The sequence below is a fragment of the Theropithecus gelada genome, chromosome 9 (genome assembly GCF_003255815.1).
Source record: "Theropithecus gelada isolate Dixy chromosome 9, Tgel_1.0, whole genome shotgun sequence".
NCBI lineage: Eukaryota > Metazoa > Chordata > Mammalia > Primates > Cercopithecidae > Theropithecus > Theropithecus gelada.
Window position 1 is genome coordinate 747,784 of NC_037677.1, and position 24,139 is coordinate 771,922.

General features: G+C 42.0%; 1 protein-coding gene across 1 annotated transcript in view; it reads right to left on the minus strand.

Annotated features, from left to right (window-relative positions):
* LARP4B (La ribonucleoprotein domain family member 4B) overlaps positions 1-24,139 on the minus strand; it is a 116,117-nt gene that overhangs the window by 50,662 nt on the left and 41,316 nt on the right. The window contains exons 2-3 of the mRNA XM_025396035.1: positions 17,656-17,775; positions 16,465-16,524 (exon numbers count right to left, since the gene is read on the minus strand). Coding sequence (XP_025251820.1) covers positions 16,465-16,524; positions 17,656-17,736 — 141 coding nt within the window. The 5' untranslated portion in view covers positions 17,737-17,775. The remainder of the gene's footprint in view (positions 1-16,464; positions 16,525-17,655; positions 17,776-24,139) is intronic.

The following is a 24,139-nucleotide window of genomic DNA, read 5'->3' on the forward strand; positions in this document are numbered from 1 at the left end:
CCTTTAAATAAATAAATAAACAAACAAACTCCAGTGTCGTCTGCTTGACTATAAGTCTTATTTTTTCCATTAAAAATGTATGGCCAAGCAATGGTTATTAAAACCACAGGTAAGCGGACCTTAACAGCCACATTCCAAAGTGAACATGCCTGAGTTCAGATGCTTAAATAAACCCTTCTACCCCACCCACCCTGTGAGAAACACTAGGCTCCACTTTGAAAAATAACGTATCAACTAATAAGTTTGTATACTATGGACATGAGACACAACAGTCTCTCTGACAAGTTACTGAGTAGGAACCAGAGTGACTAATACTGCAGAAGGGGGACTGGCCAATGAGGCATAGAAAGCAGGTGAGAGACGGGGGAAAGAAACATTCCATGCAAGCCCCAACCACTCCTAGAGATGCACTAAAAAGTTTAGTAATTCAGGGCAATTTGCTGACTCCGGAACCATACAAGGCTCTACCTCCAGTTCTTCATTTGTGAAATGGAGTAACAATTGTTATATTAAGATTTGCTACAAAAAAAGACACCTGTAACAGCACTTTGAAAACTGAAGTTCTGAAAGGCAAGGCACCATCGTTAAATGTGGTAATGCCTCATATGAGAATACTGTTTGGGAATACCTCATAATGGAAAAGCTAATTTAAAACTGGAAGCACACCTCTCACTTAGGCATCATTTATGCTCTGTGTTGACATCTGAGGCAGTGACACTGGTAACCAACTGAAAATTACGTCACTTCTGTAAAAGATTAACTGCAGATTATCTTAAAGATGTAGTTTTATACTGTTTTGCCTCCACCACCATTTAAGGAGCAAAACTAATGAATTTGAACATAACTCTCTCCAGAAAAACTCCCAATGTGGGCATGGAAGTAAAAGAGGTTGATGGATCATTCCTTACGTTATAGAAGGGGATTTCTACTTGTTTATTTCCATACAGTAAGTGTTGACATTTAAGCCATCTTTATCTCCTTAATATCAATACTTTTTCTTGCTTCATTGCCCACAAAAATCACAAATAAACCACTGGCTGAATAATGAGATCTTGCTACTCTGAGTTGTGCTTTCAATCACACTGCTTCAATAAATGTCTGTTTTGTGAGCAAAACTAATTTCCTGTTGTTGAATGTTGCCATTTATTACAGAATTTCTAGAAAGATGTTCAAATTAGCTGCCCATAGAATCATTTGCTAAGCTTCTTCCAAACCAGAGGGGCAGCCCCATCTTGGGGTTCTGAAAAAGAAAGAACTCCACAATGATTGTAACTGCAAGAAGACAGAACCAAGATTTTATAGTCAGTTAAAAGTAGCAAATTCTACCTGCCTCAGACACATACAAAGATATCAGGAAGCACAGATTTTTTTTTTTTTTTTTTTTGAGACGGAGTCTTGCTCTGTCGCCCAGGCTGGAGTGCAGTGGCCGGATCTCAGCTCACTGCAAGCTCCGCCTCCCGGGTTCACGCCATTCTCCTGCCTCAGCCTCCCGAGTAGCTGGGACTACAGGCGCCCGCCACCTCGCCCGGCTAGTTTTTTGTATTTTTTAGTAGAGACGGGGTTTCACCGTGTTAGCCAGGATGGTCTCGATCTCCTGACCTCGTGATCCACCCGTCTCGGCTTCCCAAAGTGCTGGGATTACAGGCGTGAGCCACCGCGCCCGGCCAGATTTTTAGATAAGTTTGTCTTTTGCAGTGTGACTTACACCTTCAATGGGCTCACAGGCTTACTAAATCAACTACACTGCCCACGAGATAAGATGCCCTCAAAGGGCTCTGACTGCACTGCGGCCAGGAAGACAGAAGAGCTGGCAAAATTCACAGACAGAAAAAAGTCAACACAGAGCTGTGTAGGACAACTAGCAGGGCATGCTTTAGTGCTAACAAGAGTTTGCACACAAACTCTGGCTTAAGTACACCAAACAAGAATTCATATTCTCCAATTTGGAAATCATTGTTAGAGTAATTCACAGCCATATATAAGCATTCAAACAACTACCCACTGTTTAGAATAAATCTTTATTAATTTTAAGTTAAAAACAATTAAAACGGGCTGGCCTGGTGGCTCATGCCTGTAATGTCAGCACTTTGGGAGGCTGAGGCGGGTGGATCTCCTGAGGTCAGGAGTTCAAAACCAGTCTGGCCAACATAGCGAAATCCCGTCTTTAAAAATACAAAAATTAGCCAGGCGTAGTAGCACATGCCTGTAATCCCAATTACTTGGGAGGTTGAGTCACGAAAATTACTTGAACCTGGCAATCACTTGAACTTGGGAGGTGGAGGCTGTAGTGAGCCGAGATCCCGCCACTCGACCTGGGTGACAGAGTCAGACTCTGTCTCAAAAAATAAATAAAAGTAATTAAAAAATTAAAATGTATAGCCTAGCATACTGCAGCACAACAGTAAAACAGAGAAAACATACTTACGAACTGTCCGTCTCTATCATGCCATCCCCAAATAACACCGTCCTCTGACACCGGTAGCTGAGGAGTGTTTTCTGAAAACGAAGCAATTTCCAAGCCCTGTGGCTTGTGGTGTAGATCCTCACTAAATACTGTTTCACCTTCTAGTGCACCTTTTGTGACTGTATTAGTCCAGAGATAGCGCACTTGATACCCACCACAACCACTGGCCAGTCTTTCAGAAAATACTGGATTTCCTAACCCTCCCATTGGGTAATAAGAAAATTCACTCAAAAAACAGGAGACTCCTTCTGGGACACTCTGCCAATTCACTTTTGAGGGATGTTCAGATCTATTTAGGATACCTTCTGTGAGTGATGAAATGTGGCCACTACTTGGTACGACAGTGTCTTTGTTGTCCACGGGGACAGCGGGAATCCCCTGGGCCGCATTGCAGGGGGCAGCTGTGTATCTGTCCACTAGGGCGGGATCAACACCAACCAAAAAGAAATGCCCACTGGAAGTGTCACGTGACTCTGTTTTCTCAAAACTCACCTTAGCATTTCCCATAAAACCCATTTCACCATTTAAAGTCAACTGTTTAAGAGTGGACTTGGTGTTTCCTTCTTTGAAACGGTGTGCACGTTCATTTGTCCCATATGGACCCAGGCAGTCAATAATTTTGGGATCAATACTATCTTTCTCCAAATAAAGTCTCTCTTCCTCTTCTTTACGTGTTAGTTTTGGTCTACTCAACCCTGATGTATTAGGACCAAAGATACCAGGAGCGTCTTCAATTGATTCACAGTAAATTCCCTTCCATTTTGCGCTTTTACCACTACTAACAGAATTCTCTACTATTTCTGACTTCTGTGTAACTGGATTAAAACTCGGACTTAACGGTGGTATAACATTAAGACCATTATATTTGCAGTTGTATACTCGGTGTGTTTCATAATTTTTTTCTATTTGATTAGTTTCAAAATCAGCGTTCTCCGTTGTACTAGAACTAACGCAGGAGAGTATATCCTGACGTGGCACTGCCTCATATCTTTGTGTGCCTGTTTCCCCCTCACAGGTTGTTTTAGAATCTGACTTGACAGTCTCTATGTCATCTTCAGTTGTCTCTCTATACTTTGCTTGCAGTGATTCTTTTTCACCACTTTCTAACCTTTGAGGGTCACTCAGCTGGTCTTGTGACACACTGAATGAACTCTTCACACATATTTCACCCTCTGTTTTGTCACCTGGGCTTGTTTCCCTCTCTTCTTCCTCTGCGCAGGTGAAAACAAATATGGAGGAAATACAGTTACTGTGAAGAGATCTGGAGTGACTGCGAGACTTGCCATTGGGTGGCACTCCTTGTGCCATGCTAGGCTTTAGGCCATCTGTCCTCTGCACCATCCCCTCCGTGTCCACCAAACGCTTCATACAAGTTTGGTCACAGGTCTGTGCTGCAGCCTCATCTACGTGACACCAAGATTTCGATTCAAAAGCCCTTACACCATGACCCTCAGCCTTCAAAACGCCACTTCTGTCCTCCTCTTGGTAAAAGGCACTATTTTCAGACTGCAGAGACACCTCTCCTCTGTCTGGCAGCAGGGAACTTCTGGCCTCCAGGCTGCGGTCCCCTCTGCGCTGCGCCTTCCTGACTAGCCCGGGAACAGGTTCCAGCTCCCAGCAGTCATCAAGCTGGCTTGGGGCTGCTTCTCTTGAATTAGCATGACCTGAGAGACACCCATTTCCAAATCTCACTGCAGTGATAGGCCTCTTGGGACTTAAATCAATTCTATCTAGACCAACAGGAAGGATACTATCTGATTTGCTAACATCCAAGTGGAAATCATCATTGTCGCTTAGTGGTGTGATAGAGTGATTTTCTCTCTCCTTTTTAGAATGTAAACTCTGGTCGGCAATAACTGTTACCACCTCCAGGTCATTACACCCTGCAACATATGCAGTGTCAGTACAGAAACCACCAGGTGGATGTGCAGTGTCAGTACGGAAGCTACCAGGTGGGTGTGCGGTGTCAGTACGGAAGCTACCAGGTGGGTGTGCGGTGTCAAGAAGGAAGCTACCAGGTGGGTGTGCGGTGTCAGGAAGGAAGCTACCAGGTGGATGATCCATCTCACTTCCTACTCCTGAGTTACGGCTCTCACTTTCTTCCAGAAGGACACACGCGTGTCTTAGTGAGTCACTGTCCATGTTGTTATTTAATTCAGGGAGTAAGTCGATATTATGTAGTGCACTACTTTCTGCATAATTTTTAGGGAATTCAGTGCAAGCTTCGGCCTGTAAAGCCTCCACCTGCGTGTTACCAGCGTTTGCTTCACAAGGTGCATGGCTGAACACCACAGGCTCAGGGCAAGGCTTGGTTTTCCCACTGCATTCCCCTGTCCTTTCACCTGGACCCAGCGTGTCCCAAGGTGAGAGTTCTTCCTGCCGTGGCTCTGGCTCGCTGGCCCCTGACACGGCACGCAGCGCTGAAGGCACAGCAGAGCAACACTCTAGTCTTGCAGCTACTCTGTCTGCCCAGGTGCCCAGCTCCTCTGCTACGCTTGGGCAGGCAGAGTCGGCAACACAAATGCTGTGAAACTCGCACTCTCTTGAATCCTGACATTGCTGATGATCAATACCAACAGAGTTTCCATCTTTCTTCTCCCGATCGGATGGGTCAAAAGACTTACGCTCATCACCGCTACTGAGGTGAACGCTGACCACCATTTCTTTCTCTACTAAAGAGTTTTTACAAGTAGCTGGATAACAGTGCAGATGGCCACTCACGTAGGTTTCCTCCTGCAGGCCTCGGTCAGAAGGCAGGGGCACACATGAGAAAGGCTCCTCATCTTCATAACAACCTTGTCGGCTGCCGTTACCCACACACGGTAGATCACAGACCCCCTCAGAATTCTGCTCATTAACAACAATATCTGAATTCTTGTCACTCTCATCCAAGTTATCATACCTTGTTAAGAATGTATATATAAAAGAGGAAAGAGGGTTCAATAACTGCTTGGGTCTATGACCCTGTTTGTGCCCAGACCCTGAGAAAATCCTTGTCCGCGCGCTAATGCCAGCTGCACTGCTGGCTCCACTGCCAACAATGTGAACCTCCTCACCTTCAGGGGTATCAAATAATGAAGATAAAGTTTTACTTATCTTGTTTTCTGGTTCCTTCTCCTCCACAGATTTTTGTAACAGGCCAGTTTTTTCACTGTCATTGTCACTACTTAGTTCTTTGCTGAAGCAACAGCCCATGTTTGAGAGCTCACAAGCATACGACACGCGTGCCGATCCCGAGCCTCCACAGACGCACCTCACGCTAACATTAACTTGCTATAATTTCTGAGGAGAAGCCAACACCCAGAGAACAAAAATAACCCCTTGCACAGCGGTCACATGTTCCTGCCACTCAAACCCAAATCCTAATGACAACAGAGCCCGACTGACAGCCAGCATACTCCATGTGCCCAATTCCAAACAGGACCGGGATCCAAAAGCTCAGAACAGCACCAAGAATGCTGCATTGTGTTTTTTCTTATTCTCATAAACTCAACAAAACATAACTTTAAATGTTATCCCAGCCAGAAAGATTTCAGGCTTCTGGTTTTTCTACAGTGTTCCAGTATTTCCCAAATTATATTTCATGGGATGGTGTTAACTAAATAAAATAGTTCATAAATTCCCCCAAAGGAAAACTGTATCAGAATTTTGCTCTGTAAAATATATAGCTCCTTACAGTTGTATTTAATTTTCTAAATTTACGAAATGTCGTCTGAAATAAATAGCAATTTTAAAAAGGTGAAAAAAATCAAAGGAGAGGAAAAAATAAATAGCAATAAAAAATAGTGTCTGTAGGAATCAAGAAATTATCACTAATTATGTCAGGTGTGAAAATGGAATGATGTTAGAGATGCATGCTGAAGTATTTGGGGCAAGGCGATACATTATCTACAACTTGCTTTAAAATACCCTAGCAAATACAGTAAATATATACACACATATATAAAAGTTAAAACAGTCATGTGCATAGGGGGAGGAATAGATTTAAAAACAGCAGTCCAGGCCGGACGTGATGGCTCATGACTGTAATCCCAGCACTTTGGGAGGCCAAGGGGGGTGGATTACCAGAGTTCAGGAGTTTCAAGACTAGCCTGGCCAACATGGTGAAACCCCATCTCTACTAAAAATACAAAAAATTAGCCGAGGGTGGGAGTGCGTGCCTGTAGTTCCAGCTACTCGGAAGGCTGAGGCAGGAGAATCACTTGAACCCTGGAGGCAGAGGTTGCAATGAGCCGAGATCGCGCCACTGCACTCCAGCCTGGGTGACAAGAACGAAACTCCACCTCAAAAAAACAAAACAACACAGCAGTGGAATGTGGGGATGGGTAATTGTTCAAGTTCATGATGCTGCATTCGGTTCATGATATTATTCTCTCCACTTCTGCAGATGTCTGAGCACTCCAATTAAGAAAAAGGAAAGAAAAGGAAAAAAAGGGAAAAGAGACCTACAAGCTCTGGTGCCAGAACTAGAAAGTCTCTTGAAAGCACTTGACGCAGGAACGCCCAGCCTGCCATCTGGTGAGAAACAGGCGCTGTCCACAACTAAACAAGTTGCTCCTGCACTACGTGGTCCGGCCCCTAATGGTGGACTCACATAATGGGTCTTGTCTTATCTTATGTTGACATCTGCAATGTTTTGCTTTTAGTATAAGTAATTATTTTTCTTATCATGGTTCTGACATGCTATGTGAAAAACAAAATAATTGTTTTAATTCCTCTGCAAGAGAGATGTTGTTGTTTATTTAACCTGTGAGTTATGACTGGTGTCCCATTAATTTTTTAATGTTAACATTTTATGATAAAAAGTTTAGGAATTATACTTAAACATGAAGGTAACAGGAGCAATTCTTAATACACTAAAATTCAAGTACTGAAATCATCATCATAATGATTATGATGATAATGGTAGTAAACACTTTACATAGCACTATCTGCCACAAAATATTAATTACATCTATGCATCCATTTTGTCACACATCTTAATTTGCACTCTTAACGACTCCCCAAGGTAGATACTACCAATCCACTGTACAGATAAGGGAAATGAGGCACCAAAAGCTTTAGTGGCAGCTTCGAATGACAAAACAAAACTCAGATCATACATTGACCATATTGTTACGCTACTCAAAGAGAATGAAATATCTAAATGGAAAAAAACATTCTGCTCTAAAGATACAAACGGTTCATACCAGCTGTAGAATGAAAGGGCACAGTAAAGCAGACAAGGTCACGAGATCACCTGACTGGGTTTGAGTCTCAGCTCCATTTTTACATGTGTCATTTCTGGCAAATTATTTAACCTCTTTGTCTCAGTTTTCTCATTTGTAAAATGGAGCCAACAACGACATCTATTTCAAAGAGCTGTTACACAGACTTTAAGTAGTTGGAATAGAATCCCAAAGTCTCACTTCAAAGTCTCCCATAATCTGGCCCCAGCCTACCTCTATGATCTTGGCTTCTAAGATACCATTCCTCCAACCTCTTCCATCTCATACCAACGAACGCCAGCACACTGCCTCACCGTTTCTTTCTCCAGTCTCCTCCCCGCACTTTTCAAGCCTTAAAGTCCTTTGTGAAACCATTCTGTGCTGCTCTAACAGAATACCTGAGATGGGGCAATTTATAAAGAACAGAGATTATCCCAGCACTTAGGGAGACCAAGGCGGGCAGATCACCTGAGGTCAAAAGTTCGAGACCAGCCTGACCAACATGGAGAAACTCAGTCTCTACTAAAAATACAAAAAATTTGCCAGGTGTGGTGGTGCATGCCTGTAATCCCAGCTACTCAAGAGGTTGAGGCAGGAGAATCGTTTGAACCCAGCGGGGCAGGGGTTGCAGTGAGCAGATATCATGCCATTGCACTCCAGCCTGGGCAACAAGAGCAAAACTCCATCTCAGAAAAAAGAAAAAAGACAAAAAAAATCCCTTTCCAAAAGGGAGAAATAGGCAAGCAGCAGCAAGAGGTCCCAGGTAAGTTCAAGACCCAACAAGGCAGACAATATTAACTATCAAGCCTCTCTGGAGAATCACCTCCTTTGACTCCAGGTCCTAACCCTCTGGGCACCGTGGAACAGGGTTGAGTCCCCAGGGCCTCAGGCAGCCCTACCCAATGGCTTTGCTGGGCTCAGTCCACCCAGCAGCTGTCAGGGATTGGAGTCTCCTGCCCACAGCTCTCCCAGGCTGATGCTGTAAGCTGGCAGCTCCACAGTTCAAGGCTCTCAGGCCACTCCCACAACTCTACTAGGCAATGCCCTTGGTGGGGCTTCTCTGCAGCAGGTTCAACTCCGAATTTCTGCTTGTCATTGCCTGAGTACAGGCTCTGCTGCTGTGATGAGTCCCTGCCTGGCCCCAGGCTGTCCACAGCATCGTGTAAAATCCAGGTGGAGGCTGCCCCACAGCTCTATAGCATTCTTCTTGCCTGAAAATCAGCACCATGGATGCCACCAAGGTTTATGACTTGTACCTTCTGGAGCTGCAGCTCAAGCCACCACTGGGCCCACTCGAGCCACAGCTGGGATAACTGAGGAGCAAGGCACCGGATGTGGGGAGCAGAGATCCAAGGCAGCTCTGGGCAGCAAGCCTGTGGAGGGCCCCCAGTGCTCATCTACCAAGACACTTCGGCCCTCCTAGAGGGCAAATGTGATGGGCCTGTGATGGGGGGACAGTCTTAACGATATCTGAAGTAGCCTCACCAACACAGCAAGACCCTATCTCTACAAATAAAAACTAAAAGTTAGCTGGGTGTGAGGGCGCGTGTCTGTAGTCCCAGCTACTTGGGAGGCTGAGGCAGGAGGATCACTTGAGCCCAGAAGTTCAAGGCTGCCGTGAGCTATTACTGTTCCACTGTACTCCAGCCTGGGTGACAGAGCAAGACCCTGTCTCTAAAAAAACAAACTAAACTAAACAAAACAAACAATTCTGAAAAGCCTTTCAGATGGCTGAAAGAGCTGGGTGTTTTAAATTATTTCCTTCTTGTTTATCTTTTTAAACGAAATAACAGTGCCAAATACAAAGTATTTCCTCTTGAGTTTAGACTCCAAAGCCAGATTGCCTGGGTCCAAATCCTGGTTCTACCACTTTTTAGTTCAGTAATCTTAGAGATAAATTACTTAAACAGCTTTGTGCCTCAGTTTTCTCATTTGTAAAATGGGGAAAACAGTAACTAGCGGTAAGACAGGTGTAGGGCTAACAGGAATTAATGAGTAAACTGAAGTGTTAGCAGAGTACACAGTAAGAGCCATGACAATCTGCAGTGATTACCACCATATGTGATACATTCTTTTATACTGGAGACATTCATGGAGCACCTACCTGTCAGGAAGACACTGGGATACACCAATGAACAAAACCAAACCCCAGCTTTGATGGAGCTTGCATTCTAGTCCAGGGAGACAAACACTAAATCTAACAAATACCTAACATTGTTAGAAGGTGCTCACTGCTACACGTAAAGGGTCTGAGGCAAGCCAGGAGTGAGGAGATGGATGTGGATAGATAGGACTCGCTGAGAAGGTGAGGCTGAGACTGAGAAAGGTAAGAGAACAAGCCTCAAACACTTCTGGGAAAGGGACATGCCAGGACCAGCTGAGGCAGAGAGCCCTGCGGTAAGATGATGCTGGAATGGTCAAGGGTCAAGAGCCCACTGGGGCTGGAGCAGTGTGCCAGGGGAGAGCCAGTGGCCAGCAGAGTCAGAGAGGACAGGTGCCAGACTGTGAAGGGCCCTGCCAGGACTCAGGCTGATTGTGATGCTGAGCACAGGAGTGGCAGGTTCTGACTTGGCCTTCTCGAAGGGATCCTCTGGCCACTGTGTTAGAAAGGAAGGGTGGGTTGGGGACACCAGTGAGGAGTGACTACAGCTGCCCAGGTGAGAAGCACGGGCTTCATGAGATGAGAAGTCCAAACAAAGACTGAAGCAGCCTGACCATCTCAGAAACTTTGACACCACTGCGTGATTCAAGTATCTCATACACACAAGTTCCCTAATTTGAAGATACACATTTCTCCTATTTTCGCAATTTCTATAATCACGACACGTCTTCAAATTGCTGCCAAAACTCACAGGGCTGTTTCAGGATCTTGGCAGTGGATTACCTACATGTGTTTATTTTGCAGAAATACACTGAGTTGTACTTTTATGATCTGTGCACATAGCTGTGTGTGTTGTATTCCCATACATATGTAAGGACACCAGGGCCTATGAAGGCAGCCAGCTGCCAGGCAGCGGACTCTGACACATCTGCCGCTTCCTCCCAGGGATTTGACTATTCTCTCAGTACAACTGTTTGCATGGTACTGCCACACAAAGTTGATTTATAAATCTACTATTGAACAAAATGCCTTAATAGCAATTAAACTGAATCCCAAAATGAAAAAGAGTTTGCAAAAAACCTATTTGTCATATTCTAAATGATGCAAATACTAAGCAGTAAAATTACTAATTTTTTTAAAAGAAATTACAAAATGTTCTAAGTCAAGAGATGTTTTTACTGATCCCAGTGCCTTGAAAGACTACTATTACTCTGTCACACTCCCACAACAAAAGAAGTTTTAGCAGCATGGAACTCATTTACACAAGGATAAAACTAAGAATAGTGAGCCAAATAGGGAATGAAGAAATCCCTCTATTTTTAAATATGCCTTGGAGCTAAAAAGATCAGGGGTATGTGTTATAGAAAGCATTCCTTCTGTCAATGGCCAAAATGCTACAATCAAAATGCTACAATACTATGTCATCAAAAAGAAATATCCTACATTAAAAAGGATCTACTCCGTCTCAGCACGAATATATTCTAAGAGCAAAAGAGGGCATCTGGTCAGAGTATCCTCCATCCTGGGGCAAGTTCTGGGAAGTTAGCAGGAGACCAAGAACCGTGCGTACACTCTGGGGGTAAAAGGCTTGTTTTGTCACTAAATCATTCTGAAGAACAGCTTTACACTTCCTAACATAGTAACAAACGTATTTCTAAGACAGGAAACTGTACCAACATCCTTAAGGAAAGTTCTGAGGTCTTTTGTTTTTATTTTATTTTTTTAGAGACAGTGTCTTCCTCTGTCACCTAGGCTGGAGTGCAGTGATGCAATCACAGCTCACTGCAGCCTTGACCTCCTGGGCTCCAGCAATTCTCCCCCATCAGCCTCCTGAATAGCTCAGACAGCAGGCACGCACCACCATGCCTGTTCTTTTTTTCTGTGTAGATATGGGGTCTTGAATTGGGCTCAAGCAATCCTCCCACCCTGGCCTCCCAAAGTGCTAGGATTTATAGGTGTGAGCCACTACACCCAGTCAAGTCTTTTCTTTTCTTTTTTTGAGACAGAGTTTCGCTCTTGCTGCCCAGGCTGGAGTGCAATGGCGCTATCTCAGCTCACTGCAACCTCTGCCTCCCAGGTTCAAACGATTCTCCCGTCTCAGCCTCCCAAGTAGCTGGGATTACAAGCATGCGCCACCACACCCGGCTAATTTTTGTATTTTTAGTAGAGACGGAGTTTCATCATATTGGTCAGGCTGGTCTCGAACTCCTGACCTCAGGTGATCTGCCCGCCTAGGCCTCCCAAAGTGCTGGGACTACAGGCGTGAGCCACTGCACCCGGCCCAAGTCTTTTCTTAAAACAGACTGACAAGGTGGCAACAACCTGCCAAAAGGTTTAACCTGCAAGATATCATGCCAAGAGCAGCCATGTGTCACTTATGTACAAATATAGGAGTTGGATATTTTCATAGAAATTCAAGCTTTCTGATTGCGAAGCCTACTCTTATTTAAAATATAAGCCTGCAATAATTAATCGGGATTGCTAATTAATATTCATTCAGAAGCTGTGTCATCAAAAGGCAAAGGTGGTTTTTTTGAAAACTGATAAAGGAAGGGATGAAAGTTTTTTGTTATCACCATCTGTAAAGGAGTTTTAAAAAAAGAAAAAATTCTGGGGCAGGTGCAGTGGCTCATGCCTGTAATCCCAACATCTTGGGAGGCCAAGGCGGGTAGATCACTTGAGGCCAGAGTTTGAGACCAGCCTGGGCAACATGGCAAAACACCATCTCTACGAAAAATACAAAAATTAGCCAAGCATGGTGGCGCATGCTTGTAATTCCAGCTACTCAGGAGGCTGAGGCACAAGAATCACTTGAACCCTGGAGGCGGAGGCTGCAGTGAGCAGAGATCGCACCACTGCACTCTAGACAGCTTGAGTAACAGAGTGAGACTGTCTCAAAAATAAATAAATAAATAATCATTTTGATATAGATGATTTGCTGAACTGTACATAGAGTTTAGTATGAGGATGAGTTAGAGTTCCAATTTCACCTTCCCAGTTTCACACTATGATTAGAAGACTTGCTGTGACTTTGCATTTTTCTTTTGAGAAAGTAATTTAACATAAACACTTCTATCTAATATTACTTGTTCCTTAAACATCATCATTCACTCACATTCCTCTCTCAAACCTGCTGTTGATTTATGATAAAACACAACAGGATCATTCCAGCAGAAAATGGTTTCCAGGCTGATGCAGTGTCTCCAGGGGAAAAGCAGCTGCTTGGCTGGTCACACGCAGGAATAAGAACTGGAGTCCCTGAGTGGGCTTCAGGAGGGGCAAAAAGCTGCCGAGAATGACGTTTGCTATAGATGAAGTCTGTGGCCCTAACAGGGAAGGTAAGGAACCTTTAACCAAATGACACTGTTGCTGAATGCAAGTGGTTGTTTTTTTCTTCCTCAAGGAGAACCCATCGCAGTGGCCCACTGCCAGTGGTCACTCTTCATCATAAATACCCTCAAAATCCCTTCAATCCCTTCTCGCTATCTATCACCTTACCTTCAAAGTCAAGATCTTAGGAGGAATGTCACCGTTTGAGTTGTGTCTACCACTCCTGTCTCTCACCCACTGCAATCTGGCTTTTGCTCCTATCAGTCCTGGAAAATACTCTTGCTAAGGTCACAACTGACCCCTCGCTTTGTACCTTACTACACTTCACTTGAGTCAGCCTCTCTGCCTCTATCTCCACCCCACACTGTCCTCTGGTTTTCCTTCCATCCCTCTGACCGCTCCCCGTCCTAGTTTCCTTCACGTTTCTGAAATATTGAGGGACTAGAGAGTTTCATCACTATCCCTGCCTGGAACTCAGGGAAACTTAACGCAAAGTACTGTAATCATAGCTATTAGTACGATACACTTCAAATTAGTAGATCCTTATTACATCAAGGTGAGAACATTCAAAATGATCTTGCTTGACTAGGGGAAAGATAAAGAGTGCTTCTTCTAGACTCACCTATGTCTCAGCGCCTCCCACCTCCAGGTGTATGCTCATCTTGTACCTAAGGCTCACACACAATATGATCATGCAACCTTGCATGCAGTGTTAGGGTTCCTTGAAGGCATGTGTATCCCACGCTCATCTGAACAACCTCTCCACAGAAAATTCTTAGCCATCATTATCACTTGCACTCAGTTTTGTTGAATGGATGGACAGTCAAATTTTATGCAGGCAGTACTAGTTGCCTGCCTGCCTACCAGACACAACGCATTGAGCTGGCCACAGAAGGGAACAGAATGCGGAGACACAGAGCATGTTTGTGACTGCCCAACGCTGGGTGAGAAACAGGGCCTAACTATAAGTGGGCCTGGGAGTGGACTGGGGATTTACTGGGGTAATGTAAAAGTTCTAAGACTACATTACGGTGATGATTGCAGAACTCAGTAAATCTACTAAATATAATTCAACTGCATACTTAAATGGGTGAATTTTACAGAATGCAAATTACACTTTAATAAAGTTTTGTTTTTTAATGAACAGAACACAGTACCAGAAGTTTACAGTTTAGTGGAGAAAACACATGTACACAAATTTGAGTAATTCTGACAATCAAGTAACTCATTATAATATACTGTTCTCATATTAAATAGGGAAACCATATTCTTTTTTTTTTTTTTTTTTTCTGAGACAGAGTCTCGCTCTGTCACCCAGGCTGGAGTGTGGTGGCACGATCTCAGCTCACTGCGACCTCCGCCTCCCAGGTTCAGGCCATTCTCCTGCCTCAGCCTCCCAAATAGCTGGAACCACACGCGCCTGCCACCACGCCCAGCTAATTTTTTGTACTTTTAGTAGAGACGGGGTTTCACCGTGTTAGCCAAGATGGTCTCGATCTTAGGGAAACCATATCCTTACAGTCTAATAAAGATCACTTTTTTGTATTCTTTGGCTAAACCTGTAAATAGTTACTAACTCAGTAAGTTTTCTGGAGATGGCAGGAAGCTGTATAATAAATGCAACTAAATAGTACCAGTGGATAAATACAAATCTGCTCCTGAATTATTCAGGTATTTCTTTGGGTATCTCTATTGCAAGTCTCCTCCTACTCAACTTTAATGGAACGGCTAAACTGTAAATAGCCTGGTTCCTCAACCCTGACTGCTAAATGTATTCACGTGCTCATCATAACAACTGGCTGAGCCCTGCCACCTAATCACTAAACCAAAGCAAACTCCTGGTCAACTATGAAGCACGTAACTCTCCACACCCGTAGGTGCACTATGAACAACGCTAATTAGAAAACATTCATAGCAATGCCTGCAATAGGTGGATGTCTGAATATTATGTTGGACTGAAAGTCAACCATGGAGAGAACTGGAACTTGCTGAAACAAACTAACTCCCTTAAAGATTTATACTCAAGGGATATCTAATTTATGTCTTATATAATTTTCTTCTTAGACCACCAAAGGTCTTATGTTTGGATTTAAAATGACTTTAAAATATTATAAAATTCATTTTTAAAAAATCAGTGTGCACCAAGCACAGTGGCTCATGCCTGTAATCCCAACACTTTTGGGAGGCTGAGACAGGTGGATCACTTGAGGTCATGAGTTCAAGACCAGTCTGACCAATGTGGTGAAACCCCATCTCTACTAAAAACACAAAATTATCCAGACGTGATGGCACATGCCTGTAATCCCAGCTACGCGGGAGGCTGAGGCAGGAGAATCCCTTGAGCCCGGGAGGCGGAGGTTGCGGTGACTGAGATCACGCTATTGCACTGCAGCCTGGCAACAAGAGGGAAACTGTCACAAAAAAATAATAATAATAAAATAAAAAAATTAATGTAAAAACAGAATACACAAAAATTTTACATAAAAAATAAATTTATAAAATAGAATAATTTGGAAGGTGTCTTTTGTTTTTTTAAAATTCTTCTTTGCTAAAAGCTGGCCGGGTATGGTGGCTCATGCCTGTAATCCTAGCACTTTGGGTGGCCAAGGCGGGAGGATCACTTTGAGTTCAGAAGCTCAAGATTAGCCTGGGCCACACAGTGAGACCTCGTCTCTAACTGAGGAAAAAAAAAAAAAACTAGTTTAACAATCCAACTCCTCCTTTAATTCCTACATGAACTGCTTATAATGGGGGAAATAGATGAGATTTATTGTAATTTTTATTTTTTACATAAAAAATTTTTACTTTTTAAATTTTATGCAATGTATAAGATCCTTCCATCAAACTGAATTTTGAGTAGTAGCTCTCTGAAGCACTTTATATATGCATATGCAAATGATGAAAGGCAGAATTTAAAAACCAATGAATTCTACTTCCTTATTCTTTCATTAACCACAGCTAAAATGTGAAACAAATTTTCTGGGTAAAAGCTTACTATTCAATCTGTGTGGTTTAAGGAACATAAGCTACCAAAACGGAAAGCTAATCATATACATACAACAGATTATCAACGACACAATAAAAATTTTGTGATTAATATTTGACAATAAATTCATCTAAATGGTACGCTGTTGTTTGCAGAACTGCACACAAAACAGACACACACAGAAGCTAGTAAGGACATACAGTATTGACAGTTACTATACCCATGGGGTGTGGTGATGAATGGATCCCCGACCACAACTTTTTGAGAAATATCTACATTTTCTAATTTTTGTTACAATAAACATTTTTCTTAAGGAAGTATCTCTGAGCCTTGACTGTGATTAAACAATCTGTGATTAATCTCAAAATCAAATTACCTGACTCAAAGGTGGGATGGAACTTGTCTGAGAAGTGGTTTGAGATATAGGACCGTTCATCTGTAAAGTTGAAAACAAAGACAACATCAGTACAACATTAAAAAAAAAACAACAACACATGTCTTCAAACCACAGTAATAGGGCCAAACTAAACCCACTGAGAAATGCACATTTTACATGACAAATTTGTGAATTCATAAGATATTCAGAAGGTAGGAGGCTTAAACTTTTTAAATTCTGAATGAACATCATAGATAAAGTTCTTTGTAGTTTCATTTGGGAAAACTAAGAAAAGCTACTTTTCTCAAAGCCATTTTGGAACTTTATTACCGCTTGACATAAAATTTTTAAATGAACAAAAGTAGTCAAAAAAATTTATATTAAAATCCTAACTCTTTAAGTACATCCTACTATAGTGACTATAATGTTATTAAAGTATTTACAAATCACTACATATCCTCGATTTAAAAAATAAATGGCTTTAAGTATCTAGAGTTATAACAATTTTGTTTTTGTTATCACCTACTACTTATAGTTTCCTCTACAAAGCTACCTATACATTTTTCAGACTGATGGGGCTCAGGACTTCCTCCCCCAAAAATACGGCACATTGACATTTGAGGAAACAGCAGAATCAGGCCAAGGAAACTAGAAAAAATTCTCCTTACCCCTTCTCCCTCGAAGCAGGCCATAACACAGCCAACATTCCCCTAAAGACCCTTCCAGAGGGGCCCTGCTTTGTACCAGGAGGAATATCACACAGGGATGTCAGGAAAAACCTGAACACACCAGCCTTGCTAAGTTTCTCCAGTTTATTAGCTCTAAGTCACATCCCTTCTGTCCAATCATGCTTCTCCACACTGGCAACATCTGCATCAGACTCCGTAAAAAAAAAACACAGTTTTCCCTATTTCTTGTATTCTTCCTTTGTGGAGGCTCCTATGTCACATACAACTTATTACTAAATACACATGTATGCTTTTCTCTTGTTTATCTGTCTTTTGTTACGGGGGTCTCAGCCATGATCCTCAGATGAGTAAGAAACCTGTTCTCCCCTACAAGACTCTAATATCCATATGCAGATCCTAAGATGTGCCAGTGTTCCCCTTGACAGCCCCTTACTAACTCCAGTAGAGAATCCTTTATCAAAAGAGCAATGGACTCCCCACCACCCCATTCGACAGCACCCACCAGATGAGCACTGTCCTTGCCCTCCTGGACTCTCTGCGTCTGCGGTTCAGCCACAACCTTAGCGTCCTGATCAGAAGTCATGGGCTCCACTGGGAGAAGTGTGATGCTAACCTCAGGATGCTGTAAAATGGCAAAGACATTAAACAGGTCATTTGAAGGGCACAGTATGATTATTTAAATAAAATTAAAATCCTTGAGTTTTCCAGCACACACGTTTATCCCTCTGAATTTAAAAAAGTTTAAAGAAGTCTGCCCATATGCATACCTTACTCACCAAGAAGTGAACTTACTTTTTTAAATAAGTAAGTTTCTTCTTCACACCATTCTGGTGAAGATGACCACACCGGGAAACTTGGAAACCCACGTGCTGACACAAATAAACCCATTTGTGCCTGAAAACTCAAGTCTTTTAAAAAAACAGAAAATTGAGGGCTTAATAGCCAAGATACATAAGGAACTTGCACCACTCAATAGCAAAAAATAAATAACCTGATTAGAAAATGGTCAAAGACATGAATAGGAGTTTTTCCCAAGACAACATAAAAATGGCAACAGAAATACGAAAAAGTGCTCAGCATCACTAATTATTAGGGAGTTGCAGAATAAAACCACAATGCTATTTCACCTCACGATGTCAGAATGACTACTACCAGTAAGACAAGAGATAACAGGGCATGGAAGAAACAGAACCTTTGCACACTGTTGGTGGGAATGTAAATTGGTGCAGCCATTATGAAAACAGTATGGAGGTTGCTCAAAAATTTGAAAATAGAACTACCATATGATCCTTTCTGAGTATTTACCCGAAGGCAATGAAATCACCACCTCGTAAGAATATCTGCACCCCCATGGGGATTGCAGCACTATTCACAATAGTCAAGACACAGAAACCACCTCGTTGTCCATCAACGGACAAATGGATATAGAAATCGTGATGTGTATATGTCTGTCTATGCTATGGAATGAAATACTGTTCAGCCTTTAAAAAGAAGGAAACCCCGTTGTATGCTATAACATGAGTTAATCTGAAGGATATTGGCCAAGTGAAACATGCCAGCCCAAAAACACAAATACTGCAAGATCTCACTCATATGTGAAAGCTACTATCTTAAAAAGTCAAATACACAGAAACAGAATAAAATGGTGACTACTGCCAGGCACGGTGGCTTAAGCCCATAATCTGGGAGGCCGAGGCAGGCAGATCACCTGAGCTCAGGAGTTCGAGACCTGCCTCACCAACATGGAGAAACTCCGTCTCCACTAAAAATACAAAATCAGCTGGGCGTGGTGGTGCATGCCTGTAATCCCAACCACTCGGGAGGCTGAGGCAGGAGAATCACTGGAAATCAGGAGGCAGGGGTTGCGGTGAGCTGAGACAGTGCCATTGCACTCCAGTCTGGGCAACAAGAGTGAAACTCCGTCTCACAAAAACAAAACAAAAAACAAAACAAAAAATGGTGACTACCAGGGGGCTAGCAAGTAGGGAGGAAATGAAGAGATCTGTGTCATGGGTACCAAGTTACAGATATTTTGGCTAAGTCTGGAGATCTTATGTACAACACGAGGCCTGCAGCTGTAATACTGTACTGTACACCAGAAACTTGCTGAGAGTATAGTCTAGGTGCTTTTAGCAACACAAAAGAAGGGTAAAATTACATGAAGTAATGGCTATATTAATGGGCTGGACTCTAGTAACCATTTCACTACGTATATCAAAACACCTCATGTACACACAATTAAAAAAAAAAAAAGGTCAGTTGTGGTGGCTCACACCTATAAATCCCAGCACTTTGGGAGGCCAAGGCAGGTGGATCACCTGAGGCCAGGAGTTCGAGACCAGCCTGGCCAACATGGCGAAACCCCATCTCTACTAAAAATACAAAAATGAGCTGGGCCTGGTGGCCATGCCTGTAGTCCCAGCTACCCGGGAGGCTAAGACACTAGAATTGTTTGGATCTGAGAGAGGCAGAGGTTGCAGTGAGCTGAGATGACACCACGGCACTCCAGCCTGGGTGACAGAGCAAGACTGTCTCAAAACACACACACACCACACACACACACACACACACACACACACACACACACACACACACAGAAAATTACAAAGTTAATAGGACTCCAGAAATAAAAACAGTTGTTGATGAATGCTAAATTTAGATATATTTAAGTGTCCTCACTTAACATCATCAATAGGTTCTTGGAAACTGACTTCAAGTGAAAGGATGTGTAGCAAAATCAATTGTACCACAGGCACAAACAAGTGTTAAGTTCCTACAGCATATTTCCAGTCACAAAAATATCACCAAACTTCTAAATAAAGACCCAAAACTCCTTCTAACATTTTCAAATGGCAATAAATATGAGCCACACACATTTTTAAAAGATTAACAAGAAAGACAATTATGTACCTAATTTCTGGTGAGTCAGAAAGTGACAGTGGTCATAGTGGTGATGTAACCACCACTGGATTTAACCAACCAAGGAATAAATGCTTGCAAAGTGAAAACTGTAAAAATATTATGGCAGGGCGCAGTGGCTCACGCTTGTAATCCCGCACTTTGGGAGGCTAAGGCAAGCAGAATGCTTGAGCCCAAGAGTTGGACACCAGCATGGGCAACAGGGCGACACCCATCTGAACACAAAATACAACAATTAGCCGGGTGTGGTGGCATGTGCCTGTAGTACCAGCTCCTTGGGAGGCTGGGATAGGAGGACCACCCAAGCCCAGGAGGTGGAGGTTGCAGTAAGCTGAGATCGCACCACTGCACTCCATCCTGGGAGACAGAACAAGATTCTGTCTCAAAAAATAAAAATATAAAAAGAATATTCGTACCACCAAGCAGTTAAAAAACAAACTAATGATGACAAATAAGGCAGGCTCGCTGAGCACTTTATTTGTTGTACATTTATATTATTATAGTAGACTTTATGAATTTTTGTTTCACAATAATTTATATTCATTCATTTCCCAACCTGCTTATTCCAGTTCAGGATGATAGGTGGCCAGAGCCTATCCCAGCAGCTCAAGGAGCAAGGTGGGAACCAGCCCCAAAAGGACACTATCCCATCACAGGGCCACTCACACACATACCCACACTCACTCACTCAGACTGGGACCAGGCAGACACGCATATCCACCTAACATGCACACCGTTGGGATGTGGGAGGAAACTAGAATACCCATGAAAAAAGCACATAGACATGTAGAGAACATGCAAACTCCACACAGACAGTAGTCCTGGCCAGGAATTGACTTCTTTCTCATAATGTTGAAATGACACTGAAAGAAATGATGTTTTTTGAAGTGGTTCTTCATGAAGCATTTACTCAATCCAATGTCTAGACACTAAACTTCACATATAACATCTCACTCAATTTTTCCAAACAACGTAAGAAGTAACTGGACCACCACCACTTTGGGAGGCTGAGGCGGGCAGATCACCTGAGGTCAGGAGTTCGAGACCAGCCTGGCCAAACTGGTGAAACCCCATCTCTACTAAAAATTAGCCAGGCGTGGTGGCAGGTGCCTGTAATCCCAGCTACCCAGAAGGCTGAGGCAGGAGAATCACTTGAACCCAGGAGGCAGAGGTTGCAGCGAGCCGAGATCACCCCTAAGCATACTCTAGCCTAAGTGACAGAGTGAAACTCTGTCTCAAAAGGATCAGAAGGGATAACTGTAGCAATCCCGTATCCTGAGGATTCCTAGACATCCAGGTCTGACTTCAAGGCATTTCTTTTCACTGCAAGCTACACTGCTTCCCAAACAAGACAAATATTTTTATTTAACCCAGGTATCTTTTTAGATACATCTGAAAACATACATCAGACTGTCAGAAAAAAATACCTTTAAAAGTGTACGTATTTTTGTCTTACTAAGTAGCCATACAGGTTTTTCAAGATATAGTGGAGCTCCCTATTCACCATAATCTGCTTGTGATAAATTCTCAAAAACCTTGTTAATGAAATAATCTGATGATCAAAGGCAATCTCATCCAATTGTGTAAACTGTATCATCAATCACAAAAACATCTACATGCTATCAAACAGAGCTGGAAATGTAAGCTAGCACAGAAAAAATGTTTGAAATAAATGTTTCACAGAGGTTGCTGTTTTCCAAAATATGGGACGTATGACAATGTTACATTTTAACAGATGTACCTTCATTTTAATGTATATTATCTTCTTTTTATGTCTGTGCAGTACCAACCTCTTTATTAAACCAAGAAAAGAGTGAATCAATTTAAAGAAATATATTAAGTACTAGTATAAATGCTATCAGGACTCAAAACGATCTTGAAAACAAAATGTGAGTAACTACATTTTAGAAGACACAGATTTCGGGAACATCTGGACTGAGATTCTAGGTCCTTGGCTCTTAGGCCTCAGACGCACTGAAGAATCCCTGGAACACACTGTGATTTTGCAATTTTGTAGTTCAACTTTTTATTGTTATTATTTTTTTTTTTTTAACTATGCAGATGATTCTGAAAAACTTGAGCAAATACTTCTAGGTGATGTTGAAGTAACACACAGGGGGAGTAGCTCCCACTCCCTGAGGTGGTTTTCTACAAAAGAACAGATGGATTCCATTGCAAAAGAAACCTATATGTCATTAAACATCCATTCTCACACAACCACGAAATCCAGAAAGTAAAGACGTATTAATAGCTTAGCAATCCAATGGGCAAGTCATGGAAGGTGCTGTACAGGCTTTTACCAACATTAACTTCCAGATTTTTAAGATTCTTATGATAGCCAAAAGGAAAAATAAAAAACAATTAAAATAACACTTTAATACTTGTATTTTTTTTAGACAATCGGAATTTACATACCTCCTGATGGAAATACCAACAATACCATATATGAAGTGGTCTTGCAAAAAAAAAACAACAACAAAAATCAAAATGTTACCATGACCCTAAATCTTATTACAAACTAACCGCAAATACAAAAGCCAGGGAACCACCAAGGGATTCCAGGCAGTGGGAAGTTTCTGAACAACTGGCTTCTTCAACACAAAAAGGGATGTAAGACACACGCTGGTCAGTCAGACTATGGCTTTACTTGGATAAAGGGAACAAACCAACTACTAAAAAAGAAAAAAGATAATCAGAGAAATAACAGTAACAGGACAACTGAAAGTACTAAAAAATGAGTCTATTTTCTTAGATGTGATAATGATGTTGTGGTTATGTTTAACAAAAAGGAAACCCTGTCTTTTAGAGATGTGTATTGAAATATTTACAGGGAAAATAATACAATGTGTGAAATTTTCCTCCAAGTACTATGTGGGGCAGAGACCCAAAGGCTCATCGTTACTCTTCCACCTGAGAGAAGGAAGTTCACTATACTATTCTACCTTTGTACATTTGAAATTTTCTATAGTAAAAGGTTAAAAAAGTAACCACGCCACGGTCTCAGCACAACACAGTGATCCTGATTTGAACACTCTGCATCCTATCTATTAAAAAAAGTAAACTTTACACCAATGTATCTCTTAATTACTAATCTGATAGTTTTTCAAAAAAGGCTTATAAAGTTTTCCAACAGAAGGGATTACTGATAGTCACCTCATTTAAACAGTTAATAATGTATCATTTTAATGCTTTTTAAACTTACCTAACATGTGAATCTAGAATGAGATTTAAAGAATGATACAAGCATTGACAACTGTTTCAATAAATAACAAATTTTTTGTTACTGGTTCAAGAGACCTAAAATATTTTGAGACTTAAAATATATCAATTATTGCCTCCTGGCATGGCCAAAAAGCAGATCTCTAGATTGTAAAGGGAAAAATTCAAGGGGAGAAAAGAATCCTCCAGCCAAAGCAAAGTATTTCCACGCAACAGACCAAGGAGTTAAAGGCAGGCTCCACACTTGCCAGAGACTTACACCTCTCGCAGGCCTTACTGAATTGGACAGGAGGATTTTATTTAACGTCTCTTTATTTAAAAAGCAGAGAGGGTAAGTATGTTCTCCTTCCTATCTGTGGCCTCTATGCTAGTAACATATTTTTAACCTCATCTGTCAAAGCTACAGTCTAAACAAGAAGTTTTATCAACCTTGTTCAACACTTGGGATAACATAACTCTCTTAATTCAGTTTCTAAAAATTTCTTTTCATATACACCAGAAATGTTTGTTGCATGATTAAACAGTCATTATGGTCTTTCTAGACACACAAGGCAATCTTAAAAATATAACACCATCTCAAATAAACAACTATATGTCAGGTAGGTGACATAATGATTTAGAGAAAAATTATTAATTTTGTTTTGTTTTGTTTTTTTGAGACAGAGTCTCCCTCTGTAGCCCAGGCTGGAGTGCAGTAGTAGGATCTGGACTCACTGCAAGCTCCGCCTCCCGGGTTCACGCCATTCTCCTGCCTCAGCCTCCCGAGTAGCTGGGACTACAGGTGCCAGCCACCACACCCAGCTAATTTTTTGTTTTTGTTTTTGTTTTTGTTTTTTTTTTTTTTTTTG